The sequence below is a fragment of the Camelina sativa genome, chromosome 15 (genome assembly GCF_030686135.1).
Source record: "Camelina sativa cultivar CO46 ecotype springtype chromosome 15, ASM3068613v1".
Lineage (NCBI taxonomy): Eukaryota > Viridiplantae > Streptophyta > Magnoliopsida > Brassicales > Brassicaceae > Camelina > Camelina sativa.
The window spans coordinates 1,395,678-1,408,337 of record NC_141894.1 but is presented as its reverse complement, the minus strand read 5'-3'; the positions used below and the strand labels follow the sequence as shown (position 1 = coordinate 1,408,337).

The 12,660-nt window shown below is 38.3% G+C and overlaps 3 protein-coding genes and 2 pseudogenes across 7 annotated transcripts; 2 read left to right on the top strand and 3 right to left on the bottom strand.

Annotated features, from left to right (window-relative positions):
* Window positions 1–101: 101 nt before the first annotated feature.
* On the bottom strand, window positions 102–1,198 carry LOC147926190 (uncharacterized; annotated as a pseudogene).
* A 2,583-nt stretch (window positions 1,199–3,781) lies between these two features.
* LOC104744521 (germin-like protein subfamily 1 member 3) lies at window positions 3,782–4,642 on the top strand (annotated as a pseudogene). Its single transcript, XR_015581303.1, has 2 exons — window positions 3,782–3,952; window positions 4,086–4,642. The product of XR_015581303.1 is annotated as a germin-like protein subfamily 1 member 3 (transcript).
* A 323-nt stretch (window positions 4,643–4,965) lies between these two features.
* LOC104744520 (U11/U12 small nuclear ribonucleoprotein 48 kDa protein-like) lies at window positions 4,966–8,093 on the top strand. Of its 4 annotated transcripts, none has more exons than XM_087488741.1 (6): window positions 4,980–6,027; window positions 6,169–6,366; window positions 6,456–6,570; window positions 6,679–6,786; window positions 7,010–7,568; window positions 7,876–8,093. In XM_087488741.1, exons 1-5 carry the CDS (start codon window positions 5,024–5,026, stop codon window positions 7,544–7,546), a joined length of 1,962 nt encoding a protein of 653 aa, XP_087344867.1. In that variant the 5' UTR covers window positions 4,980–5,023; the 3' UTR covers window positions 7,547–7,568; window positions 7,876–8,093. The 4 variants fall into 4 exon arrangements, with proteins under 4 accessions (XP_010463890.1, XP_010463889.1, XP_087344867.1 ...); XM_010465589.3 differs by having other exon boundaries at window positions 7,661–8,093; XM_010465588.3 differs by having other exon boundaries at window positions 4,966–6,366.
* Window positions 8,094–8,310: 217 nt separating this feature from the next.
* Window positions 8,311–9,318, bottom strand: LOC104747988 (transcription factor GTE12-like). Its single transcript, XM_010469687.1, has one exon. It carries the CDS (start codon window positions 9,316–9,318, stop codon window positions 8,311–8,313), a length of 1,008 nt encoding a protein of 335 aa, XP_010467989.1.
* Window positions 9,319–9,667: 349 nt separating this feature from the next.
* LOC104744519 (uncharacterized) lies at window positions 9,668–11,977 on the bottom strand. The gene is given in 3 exon segments (XM_087488742.1): window positions 9,668–11,030; window positions 11,102–11,165; window positions 11,167–11,977. Coding segments are annotated over 3 exon segments (1,968 nt in total). The 5' UTR covers window positions 11,826–11,977; the 3' UTR covers window positions 9,668–9,785.
* Window positions 11,978–12,660: the final 683 nt, after the last annotated feature.

Sequence of the window (12,660 nt, the reverse complement as noted above, 5' to 3'; positions counted from 1 at the left end):
AAAGTAGAAGTAGAAAGGGAACAAACCGCATGAAGAGATGGTGAGAGGGTTTTTTTATTTTGTTTACTAGAATATAGAGATTATTATGAAGTCTACCCCTCCTAATCAACAAGCCCTGTGAAAGTATAAGGCAACAATTTGGAAAGAAATGAGCAGAACATAATAAACTTTGAGCTAAACAACTAACACTGATCAAGTTAAAATGAAAATCAGGAACATGTAGAACATTATGCAATACTAAATGTTGTGTAACGAAAATAGTGCCTGTGTGTGTAATAGGAACCTGAGTACCATTCGGTAGAGTCACTGTGACACTAGAAACATGAACCATTTCCTTAAAAAATCAAATCTGAACAAACATGACTAGACGCACCACTATCAATAATCTAATCATTATGGGCAGTAAAACTATGAAGAGAAGAAAGAATATGTTTTTGAAAAGTAAGAGTATGATGTTCATAACGAAGGCTAGTCGAAGGAAAAGGAAAGGTACCCGGAAGTAGAGGTTTGTGCCATAAGACCATGATCTGTAATAGACGCAGCATTAGTAGTAGCAACATGCTCTTGAGCTTGTACTTGAGTACTGTATTGGGAAATAAGTTGTTGTAATTGTTGTGGTGTTAAAAAGAGTTACCATCTAATCCAGTAGAAGAAGACATATAAGCAGACTGAGAGACCAAAGGATTCGGAGGTACTGCATAAGAGGCTGGATACGAAGACTGCTATACACATTAGAAATAGCATTCGCCTTCTAAATATGATCATAAGGAACCATCTGTATTTGCATCCTAGGCTGATTCTGAGGCATATGAGGCTGTAGCTGAGTTGTCTGCATTCGTGGTTGGAAAGTATATTAACTCTGTGAATTGTCTTTACAACCAGTATTACTCTTATAACCCGGAGGAAACCCATGAAGCTTATAGCATTTCTGAATTGTGTGTCCTAAGCGTCCACAATGAGTACAAATTGGTTTCTGAATCGGCCTCATTGTTTTATACGCAGCAACATAAGTCTGATCACCATCATATGAAACAGGGGCTGAAGATTGAAAAGCTACATTGTCAACCCTCGTTAATGGCTTAATAGTTATCTGTCTCTCATCTTGAGTAACCATGTTGAAAGCCTTTTCTATAGTAGGTATAGGCTTTAACATTAGAATATGACGTCGAGCTTGCTCATAACTCTCATTCAATCCCATCAGAAATTTAGTCACACGACTACGCTGTTGTAAACGTTCCTATTTGACAGCTGCATCACATTCACATCGACCACAAGTACAGACTGAAGATCAATATAATTCTTATGTTCTTCCCAAAGAGAAACCATGGCTGTATAGTAAGTAGTCACATCTACAGATCCTTGCTCAAGTTAACTAAGACGTCGCTCAATATCAAAGATCCTAGGAGCATTATCCTGCTTGAAACGATTGAAAATACTTTTCCACATACCCTCTACAGTAGGAATATAGAGCAAACTCTGTCCTATCTTTTTATCCACTGAGTTCATCAACCAAGTACTCACAATATCATTGTATCTAGACCAATTTCCATAGTATTGATTCGATTTATTTGAAGAACCCACAGGAGCAACGACCTTCAATTTCTCGTACTGTTGCCCCGGCGTCCAGGATATAAATGGAGGTAATCTCTAATAATTAAAGTAAAAAATTATTAAAATTAGCAATCTCTACCTTGGCAAAAGATTAAGATAAAAACAATTCATTTAAGTCAGTATAGAATACAAATTTTATGGAAGTTGCAAACTAGAATATATGGCATGAACACAAAGGCGGGCACACAGTTACTATATAACTTTCATTTTCAAACTTACAAACATTTAACTGATTTGTTTTTTTTCTTTATCGTAGTTTTGGTAAATGGAAGATTCTGCAAAGATCCAAAACTAGTAACATCCAGTGATTTCTTTGCTTCTGGCCTTAACATCCCGGGAAACACCAGCAACCGCCTTGGCTCCTTTGTCAACCCTGTTGATATCCCTGGTCTCAACACTCTTGGGGTCTCCATTGCCCGCATTGACTTTGCCCCGGGTGGTCAAATCCCACCGCACACTCATCCACGGGCCTCCGAGATACTCTTAGTCATCAAGGGAAAGCTCTTAGTCGGCTTTGTGTCGTTGGGAGCCAAAATCCTGGTTTGATCACGGTAGGTGATGCAGTTTTCGGGTCGAACCCTTCGGTTGACCCAAAGATTTTGGCTAAAGCTTTTGCGTTGAACATCAACACAGTGAAATATCTTCGGACAGTGTTTCTTCCTGAAGATAATATCGTTAATGACTAAAATTAGTGATAAATAATAATTATGAACATATAGTTTGATGGTTATATATATACTAGTAAAAACATTTAGTAAAGTGTAACAAATACAGATTAACAGATAAATAAAATACAAATTAATTAAAATAATCAGAGTTCACAACGTTTTCTCTCATATTATTATACCTAACGTATAATATAAAATCAAATCAGATGACTTTAATAAAGTTCTGTAAATAAGCCATATGTTTTAGTTTAAAATTTAAGAGGATGTGAGATATGGGAATAAAAAAGAGGTTTGTTGACCTGATAGTGGAATGTTAAAAGAAAAAGACACAAACCTGAAAATGTCCAACGAGATCATAATAGCGTGGTAACAATTCGCTTCAAGAACGTCCATGTAGAAAACGCATTGTGATATTTTTAAAAAATACCATCTCTATAACCAAAACAAACATAATTTAATATTTATAACAGAGAAGGCATGCTTTATCGTTTTAAATTATTTTACATATTATATACACAACACAGTATTCATGGAAGCAAAACACTAATTATGGATTATGTTGTTCTCTGCATATTGGACTCCAAATTAATTTACAGTTTAGAGCTTGCGATGCACATGGTTTATATTTTTAAAATGTGTTTTATTATTTCATATTGTAATTTAATAAATTATTTAAAGAGTAATACTGGCACTGGATTTGTAGCTTGCATGAAACAACTCCAAGTTTTTTTTTAAAAACTCCAAAGACACTCAAATATGCAGTCATATTGATGATATATAATCATATACTTAAACAATATTCACACAACTAAATATAGTTACTTGATCATTTTTCCTTAGTAGAGAGTTTGTGTGTAGCTTATGATTATGATATAATAACACTTTGGGGTTTTTTTTCTTTTTCCTCTAAAGTTTATACTGCGTGGTTAATGTTTTGATTGTGTGCAAGTATACATGTGTATGCTTAGAGCTTGTATACATTAATCATCAAGCAAATCGTTATTACTTCTTCTCACGTTTGAAATTTCCAGGTAATTTAGGAAACTTCGGATTCAACACTTCAATACTCTTGAATCCTAACATATTAAAAATTATCCACGGAATTGAGCAAATTTGTATTCATAATTCATCAAAATCAAATAATTTATATGAGGAAGCTGCTAACCAGTCCTCTTTTAACGAATTTGATTCATTAGATAAAGCAAACGATTCGTTTCAAACGTAACTTTTTATACAAGAAAAAAAAAATTAACATATGTTAAATAAAACAATCAAACCTTACATGTTACAAACAGAAAAATGAATGAAAGTCCACCTTTTTATAATTTACTTTTATTAGGTCTTAGATATTTGTTCGTACGTACAAACTCGATCAATCTATAATAGTTGGATGTGATTTACTTGTAAACTAAAATCGTTTATTTTTGAACGACGTTTCTGACTATATAAGTATAGCGCATGCATGTTCTCATGCATAAACCACAAAGAAAGGGTAATCAAAATTCAAAACCACAGGTCGACCAATTATATTTGTAAAAAAAACAAAAATAATGAATGGTCTTCTTCAGTTATTTTTAGCTAAAATCGTATTGCTGGCTTTAGCATCTTCGTTTGTTACGACCCATCTCGTCTTCAAGACTACTGTGTTGCCGGCGTCCAGGATATAAATGGAGGTAATCTCTAATATTATGTTGCTTTTAGCTAAAATCTTCAATACTTTTGACGGCCACTAGATTACTATATAACCATCATTTGAAGACTTACAAACATTTAACTGATTCGTTTTTTTTTTTTTTTAAATCGTAGTTTTCGTAAATGGAAGATTCTGCAAAGATCCAAAACTAGTAACATCCAATGATTTCTTTGCTTCTGGCCTTAACATCCCGGGAAACACCAGCAACCGCCTTGGCTCCTTTGTTAACCCTGTTGATATCCCTGGTCTCAACACTCTTGGGGTCTCCATTGCCCGCCTTGACTTTGCCCCGGGTGGTCAAATCCCACCGCACACTCATCCACGGGCATCCGAGATACTCTTAGTCATCAAGGGAAAGCTCTTAGTCGGCTTTGTGTCGTCGAACGACTACAACTACACACTCTTCTCCAAAATTCTTTATCCAGGAGATGTGTTTGTTTTTCCCATCAGATTGGTACAGTTTCATGCAAATATCGGGAAGACAAATGCGGTTGTCATTGGGGCGGTTGGGAGCCAAAATCCTGGTTTGATCACGGTAGGTGATGCAGTTTTCGGGTCGAACCCTTCGATTGATCCAAAGATTTTGGCTAAAGCTTTTGCGTTGAACATCAAAACAGTGAAATATCTTCGGACAGTGTTTCTTCGTGAAGATAATATCGTTAATGACTAAAATTAGTGATAAATAATAATTATGAACATATAGTTTTATGGTTATATTATACATACTAGTTAAAACATTTAGTAAAGTGTAACAAATACAGAACAAATAAATAAAATACAATTTTATAAAATAATTAGAGTTCACAACGTTTTCTCTCATATTATTATACTTCACGTATAATATAAAATCAAATCAGACGTATACTATCTTATCTTTTCCTAATAAGCTAAAAAAAGATTAATCTATTTAAAGAAAAATAGAATATGGATATGGACCGGATAAGGAGATTAATGGGCCTCGTTAAATGGGCTTTATATAGGAAACGTCTCGTTGCGAATCACACGGTTCAATTCACAGCGTTTTCAGTGAAGTTCACCGTCGCCGGAACACATGGATCGACCACCGTCGTTTCCGCACTATCAAAACCCTAAACCGAACTTCTTCCACCATTATCCTCCTCCAAACCCTAATCCTAATTTCTTCTTTCGACCTCCTCCGTCACCTCCTCTTCAAAACCTTAACACTCACCCCATCGCTCAATCTCCGCCGCCGATTCGCGAGCTCTCCGGTACGATCACATCTTTACAGTCTCTGTTGTCGGAATGTCAAAGAACCCTAGATTCTCTCTCTCAAAATCTAGCTTTAGACCACTCTCATCTTCTCCACAAGGACGGAAATGGCGGTTTTGTTCGTTGCCCTTTTGATTCAAATCACTTAATGCCACCAGAAGCTCTCTTTCTCCATTCACTTCGTTGCCCAAATCCTCTTGACCTCACTCACCTTCTTGGATCCTTTAGTAGTTACCGGAACACACTCGAGTTACCCTGTGAAGTACAGATGAACAACGATGCTGGTGATCTCTGTGTCTCCTTAGATTATGAGTTAGCTGATTTTGGAACTAGTTTCTTCTACAAAGATTGTCCTGGAGCTGTGAACTTCTCCGAGCTCGATGTAAAAAAGCGAACTTTAACACTTCCTAATGTTTTATCTGTGGAATGTAGTGATTTGGTAGTTTCTGATGAGAAGGAGGAAGATAGTAAGCTAGGGATATTACCGTCTGAGCTCTGTTCAATAAAGAGTGAGATTGATCAGTGGAGGGATTACCCTAATTCGTATTCCTATAGTGTTCTTTCTGCTATAATGGGTTTGAAAGTGATTGAAACGAGCGAGTTGAGCTCATGGATTCTGGTTAATTCTACGAGATATGGTGTAATAATTGATACTTACATGAGAGATCATATATTCTTGCTCTTTCGGTTGTGTTTGAAACCGGTTGTGAAAGAAGCTTGTGGGTTTATGTTGGAGTCTGATGTTAATGCTGTTGGTGTGCAGAAGATTATGGGATGCAAAAGTAGAGTATTTGAGTGTCCAGTCTTGGTTCGAGTGTTTTCTTGGTTAGCTTCTCAACTTGCTGTCTTGTATGGAGAAGGAAATTGCAAGTTTTTTGCTCTAGATATGTTTAAACAGTTCATAGTAGAATCCGCCTCTCATATAATGTTGTTTCGGTCTGAAAGAACCACACTGGATGATGCAAGGTTGAGTAATAAGGATGGGAAGATGGAGAAGCCCTTAGAGAGTAGTTCAGGTGGGGAAGGAGGCAAAACTTTGGACAGTGCTCAGGTGATATCTGTGTCCCGTGTTGCAGCAGCTGTTGCAGCATTGTATGAAAGATCCATGCTTGAAGGGAAAATAAGGGCGATACGATATGCCCAACCACTAACAAGATATCAGCGGTAGGTTTGAAATCTTTCAAAGGCTATTTAATCATATCATGTTTGGATATGAGTTTGATTGCTCATGATGTCTCTCTGTCAATCTGTAGGCTGGCCGAGCTTGGTGTTATGACAGCTAAAGCTGAGGAAGAACGGAAAAGACGTTCTAGCTACCAGCCTATTATTGATCATGATGGTCTTCCGAGACAACGCTCATCAAATCAGGTTAATACTAAACTAACTGTTATATAACATGAAAGAAACAAATATTACTGTAGGGAACTTATATTGAAGGAACTGAACTGTATATGTATATTGTTTATAACGGTGTAGGATATGAATAAAATGAAGACAAGAGAAGAGCTTTTAGCTGAAGAGAGAGATTACAAGCGTAGGAGAATGTCATACCGTGGTAAGAAGGTGAAACGAACGCCTCGACAGGTAAGAAGCGGTTTCCTTTTCAATGCCTATGGTAATCACAATTTCTTGTGTTTTGAATGTTTTGATGCAAAATGATCAGTGAATATTTGGATAGAAAAAGTGTGGAATTGAGAAAACTGGCCCTTTCCAAAATCGTACTTCCATTATGACCATAGTTCAGTTAGCAAATAAACTTGCATTATCCGCTTCTTTCAGTGATTTTTCTCTATCTTTTGTTTTGTAGGTGTTGCGTGATATAATAGAAGAATATACAGAAGAAATTAAGCTAGCAGGAGGGATTGGATGTTTTGAGAAAGGAATGCCATTACAATCCCCGTCTTCTATAGGCAACGATCAGAAAGAAAGTGACGTTGGATACAATACTGCACCATCAACATTAACAGATGCATCATCAAGAGTCTATAAGCAATGGAAAGGAGAGAAACATGCAGATATTGAATATTCAAAGGATAATAGAAACAATACAGATAAAGTAAACCGGCATGAGGAGTATGATTTAAGTAGATCGCAGAGACAGAAGAGTCACAGATCATATAAGCACAGTGATCGAAGAGATGACAAGCACAGTGATCGAAGAGATGATGAGTTCACAAGGACCAAACGACATAGCCTTGCAAATAAGTCTTATCATCGAAGCCACAGATCATCTCGTGAGAAGAGTTCATCAGATTACAGGACCAAAAGGGATGATCCTTGTGACCGCCGCAGTCGGGAACCTAGGAAACAAAATTCGTTTGAAGATAGATATAATCCAACATAAAGGGAGTGAAATTAAAAAGAAGGTAAGTCAATTTGGAACCACCTCTCTATCTCCTTTTCACCGTGTGGGCTGGTCTGACTTTGAAATGGGTGCTATATCCCGATGATCTTGCAGTAAAAAGTTTACCTGGAGCATCAGAGCAATTATGTGTGAATCCGTATCCTCTTTTGTATCCTTAACCAAATTCTTACCTTGTTTGATGCATCTGAATGTTATCTGTCTTTATCTCATTTGGTGATCCTCAATTTCCAGCTCTCTTGGATTTGTAGTTTCACTGTAGTTACCAATTTATATATTTCAGTTTCTTTTTTCTTCTCTGGTTGTGACAGATTGAAGTTAATTCAAGTTCTTGCTATGAACACGTGAGCCATGAGGTTGCTGGGAAGAAATGGTGAACTCCAAAAGTGATCGTGATTGTGATATACTCCTATGTTTTTAAGTTTTTGTTGTTACTTTAGGAAATGGATGTAGATGACAAAACACCAGTTTTAGTGATGTAATCCGTACTGATTTTACTTTTCTGTTCCTATTTCAGTTTTGCCTCAAACTTCTCTAATTCCTGTCATAATCATATAGATTTACTTAAAACCAGAAAACCAAAACAAAACACTGTTACGAAACAAAAATAAACCAATAATATAACAGCTGAATAGAAACTTGCAACTTAAGGAACTGGGATTGAACAATCGGCCAAGGATTCCTCGAATGCAGAATGAAAGGTTGGCCATAAGTAATTACACGAGACGTTTATGTAGGAGTCTCTACTAGATTTCTCCCTCCTCCTTAATCTCTTCCAGTTCCGGCCAATAATCCTCAATTCTTAAAAACAGACCAAGCTCTTCTTCAATCCTCCGAGCTCTTCTTGCCAGATAGGATCGACCACAGAGTTTCACCATCTCCTTCATAGTTTGCGAGTTATCTACAATATTGAATTTGGCTTCTTCTTCCAACTCCTCTATTGCAAGCCGTTCCTTGCATAGCACTTTCAACCTGGCGGCTCTAGGCTCACCTTCAATTCTAGCTTTCACTTCACGTTCCCTTTTTTCTAAAAGTTGCTTTTCTTTCTGTATTCTCATCATCACATCAGCTTTGTTACCACCACTCTCGTCGATAAGCTTTCTATATTTGGCCTTCACGATAGTATCTGCAAATCGAATCCTGATTGTTGCCGCACGAAGAGCCTTCGTAGGAGATAAGGGCATTAAACCTTGATCGAATTCGAATTTGCTCTCAGGCTTGTCCTCTTTGCTCTGCTCTTTCACTGGATTTATCAAACGAGAAACCTTTTGGTCCAAGTTAACTCTCCCACAAGCTATCTTCTTCTTCACCGATTCCCACCTCAACTCAAAAAACTTCTTAAGCTTCTTAGCGTTCTTGTGAAGCGAACTCTCAGGAGGATAATAGCGAATCGCATTCTCGAACACTAATTGAACATCTCTGGGAAACTCTTCAGCAATATCCACGTATAGATTCTTGGCGAGTTTGGACTTGATTGTGACGAAATCCATTGGCTTTGATATAACAGAGAAATAATCAGGGTTTTCAATGACAAGCTCCTCAAAACGCCAACCTAACCATTCGTCTCTCATCGATTTTAGTAACTCTAGACACAGATCATGCAAGGACAACAACTCGCGATCGCAATCCATCTTTTGCTTCTTCTTCGTATTTGCCTGATCAAGCTCTTCTTCTACCTCTTCACCTCCACGCTTCTTCCTCGATCGATTGGCTTCAGAGCCGAGGTTTATGATCAGTTTGGTTTCCGTAACCATTCTAACAAACATGATGAAAACTCGACAGAAAACAGCACAAACCCTAGTTCAAACGGAGCGTCTTCGTCTGTTCGATTGAACTTGACACACAAAAGAACGATAGAGAAAAACTAGGGTTTTGAAGTTTACTTGGAACTGTTTTGAAGTTTTAAAATAGGACTCTACTCCTAATTACACATGAACTAGAGTTTTGTAGATAGGATAGGATATAGAGAAAAGGAAATTAGTAATTTGATTATATATAAAAAAAAAAAAAAAAACTCCTAACCCAATACGGAGATGTATATAATTTACTAATTATCCCAATTAAAAAAAAAACGAAAATAATACTTTCAAACTTCAATTTTCCTTTTATAAAAACCAAGAATCTATTTTTATTTCACTTTTCTTACAATTATATGAATTTAAATGTAACCCCTTGAGTTAAAGGGTAAAGATTACGTGTAACAAAAGAAAACTCTGTATTTTCAAGAAGAAACCAAAGAGATGGCTCGTTTGAAACTCCGTGGACGGAGACGATGACCAGAGCCATTATTAATCTCAGAAGAACCATCAATGGCTAATCCTTTACCCCCAAAACACAAGTATCTATCCATAAAAGATCCCTTTTTCTTCTTCATCGCTGGTGTTCTTCTCCCTAACTCCGAAGAAACCGTCTGAAACGGCGACGAGCAAGCCGACGACGGAGCTCCAGAGTAATCAGAAACCGCCGGAGGAGAGAACACGAACCTAGGAGATTCTTGAACCACGACACCTTTCATCAACCCTTGAGTAAACTTCAATCTCACTGCTAAACTCGGGAGATCACCACTCTCTGTTCTCATCGGAAACGCTCTTCCTCCTCCTCTGTTACAACCCGACGGCGAATACATCTCTCTGAGAGGAACACGACGGTTGTTGTTGTTATTCTCCTCCGACTCTTCCTTCTTCGCCCACCGTAAAAGAAGCTTAAGACGCGCTCCTGTTCCTCCCCCACCGCTACCGTGGCGTTTACGTTTCGAATGCGTGGAGATTTCAGTAGAACACTCACTGATCCCATCAAAACTCTCTCTCTCTGGACTTCTTAACTCAGCGGTGTGATCAGTTCTCGCCGCCGTGAATAGAAAAATCTCAGAATCAGATATCTCAAACGAAGTTCCAGGACTACCGCAGAATCCATAACGCTCTTCTCTAAACCGCGAAACGCTCTCACCGCAGTTTGATCTCCCACCAGCGGAAACAAGCCGTTTGATCAACAACTCAGAAACGAGCGTTTTCGGCGTTTGCCGTTTAAGCAAATCAACGGCCGTCATTCCATAAGAATCAACGACGTTAAGATCAACGCTAGGGATTCTCAACAGACTCTCAACGACGTCAGGTCTAACGGCGTTAAGATTATCCATCACAGCTAGATGAATCACAGTTCTTCCGTTACAGTTTCTAACGTTGACAATCTCAGAAAAGTCAACTTCTTCTGAGACTACTAACTTCTTCAAAAGCTCCATCTGCCGGTCCAACCGTTTAAACCCGGACGCAGCAAAACCAGAGACGACCGTGTGTAGAAACGTGTCACCATCTCCGTTGACAACTGATATCAACGGTGGAGATTCGTTTATAAGAACCTCCACTACATCTAAGTGACCCTTGTAAGCAGCTATATGTAACGCGGTGTTTCCATGGCTATCTTGAACCTCCATTATTGAATCATACTTGGATACAAGATACTTCACCACCTACATTAAATATACATACTTTAATATATACATTCATAATTAATAGTTATATGATTTGTGTAGTTTCTTACTTCGATTTGAGCTCTGCTAGAAGCAGAGTGTAACAGAGTAGAACCAAAAGCATCTCTGAGTTTTGACGTCGTCGTATCTGCCAGAAGGTAAAAGTTCATCGAGGATTGTCACGTGTCCGCCTCTCGCGGCACTGTGGACTCCTCTTTTTACCATCTCCTCTTTTACTATTAACTGTCTCTCTGTTAACTTTTTACCGTTGATTTCTTCAACGCCGGCGATATCAGCCGGCAACAAAGCGAAGTCAAGAACGAGACGGAACACGTCGTCGTTTCGACCTCGTGCCGCCGCGTAGAGGATATCAGTGACGCCGTATTCTCCTTCTCCGAACACGAGAAGCGGATCTCTCTCTAGAAGCTTCTTCACGAATTCTAAATCTCCGGCGGAAGCGGCGGTGTAAAGCAGCCAGCCGCCGTAGCCAGCTCTGATGAGAGAGTTATCTCCGTTTCCGATTTCGCACTCTTCTAGTAGTCTTCTAGCGACGCGGGCGCGGTTTAGAGCCACGTGGCAGTTGTTATTACCACCGTCTTCTCCGTCGTCCCAGACGGTTTCGAGGCGGCGGATACGGCGGAGGGAAGTGAGTTTAACGAGGAGGTTCGTGTCTTGGTGAAGAAGCTCGATGACAACGTCGTATAGACCGTTCGCGGCTGCGCAATCGATCGGTGAAGCGTACCACCACTGGTCTCCGGTGCTTTCCCACCGGAGAGGAAATATCGGCGGTGGCATTTCCGGTTTAGATAATGAACCGGGTTTTACTCGGTTTTTGTTAAACCAAAATTAAAGACTCTCAAAGATTAAAAAAACAGAGCATATGTGATAATAAGGGAAATAACGAGAAAACAGAGGAAGTAGAATACAAAGAAGAATATGAATGGTTTACGACGAACACAAAGTGATGAAGCAGAAGACAACAAAAAAAGGAGAAAGTCTTGAAGATTGTGTTGTTGTGGCGGAGATGGACGGAACTTGTGTTTATGTGTTACCAGAAAAAGTATAAAAATAGTAATTTTGGGAGCATCGAAGATATACAAGATTCCATTCCCCGTGAGTGGACCATATTTAATCCTTTTTATTATTGTTAATCTCTTTTTATGATCTTTAAAAAGTTTAATTTTTCCAGAAAGAAAGAAGAATGTGTAAAAGAATATTACTATGCAGCAAGAATTTTTGTTTTGGTTTTTTGAGATATATAAATACGTAGCAGGATCTTGTTACGGTTATATATTTCAGTAAAGTTCAAAAGTAATAATTGAATGGGATGTTTCATCTAATTAGACGCGTCGCTCGTTTTGTTGAAACCAGACGTGGAGCCGTGGAGGTATTATTTTAGTAGGTTTTGTACGTTGTGAACAATAAATCTGCAATTTGATAGATGTAGACCAAGTAAAAAGTGCCACCTTTGTGGCAGCTAGCTTAACCACTTGAGGGCCCTTAATAATATCTATCTACTCAATAATTCACTAAAAATGCATAATGATTCGTAGTTAAAGCTTAACCATCATCATTACGTGGTTGAAGAAGACTACTCAATTAGAAAACAAAAAATCCTAAAAAGATAGTA

What these genes read in the sequence shown, in the direction of transcription:
- LOC104744520 (XM_010465588.3), top strand. Translation starts at nt 5,024, where the DNA reads ATGGATCGACCACCGTCGTTTCCGCACTATCAAAACCCTAAACCGAAC. An exon ending in GACAACGCTCATCAAATCAG is followed by an intron (nt 6,571 to 6,678) that starts GTTAATACTAAA and finishes ATAACGGTGTAG; the next exon opens with GATATGAATAAAATGAAGAC. An exon ending in TGAAACGAACGCCTCGACAG is followed by an intron (nt 6,787 to 7,009) that starts GTAAGAAGCGGT and finishes TTTGTTTTGTAG; the next exon opens with GTGTTGCGTGATATAATAGA.
- LOC104747988 (XM_010469687.1), bottom strand. Translation starts at nt 9,318, where the DNA reads ATGGTTACGGAAACCAAACTGATCATAAACCTCGGCTCTGAAGCCAAT.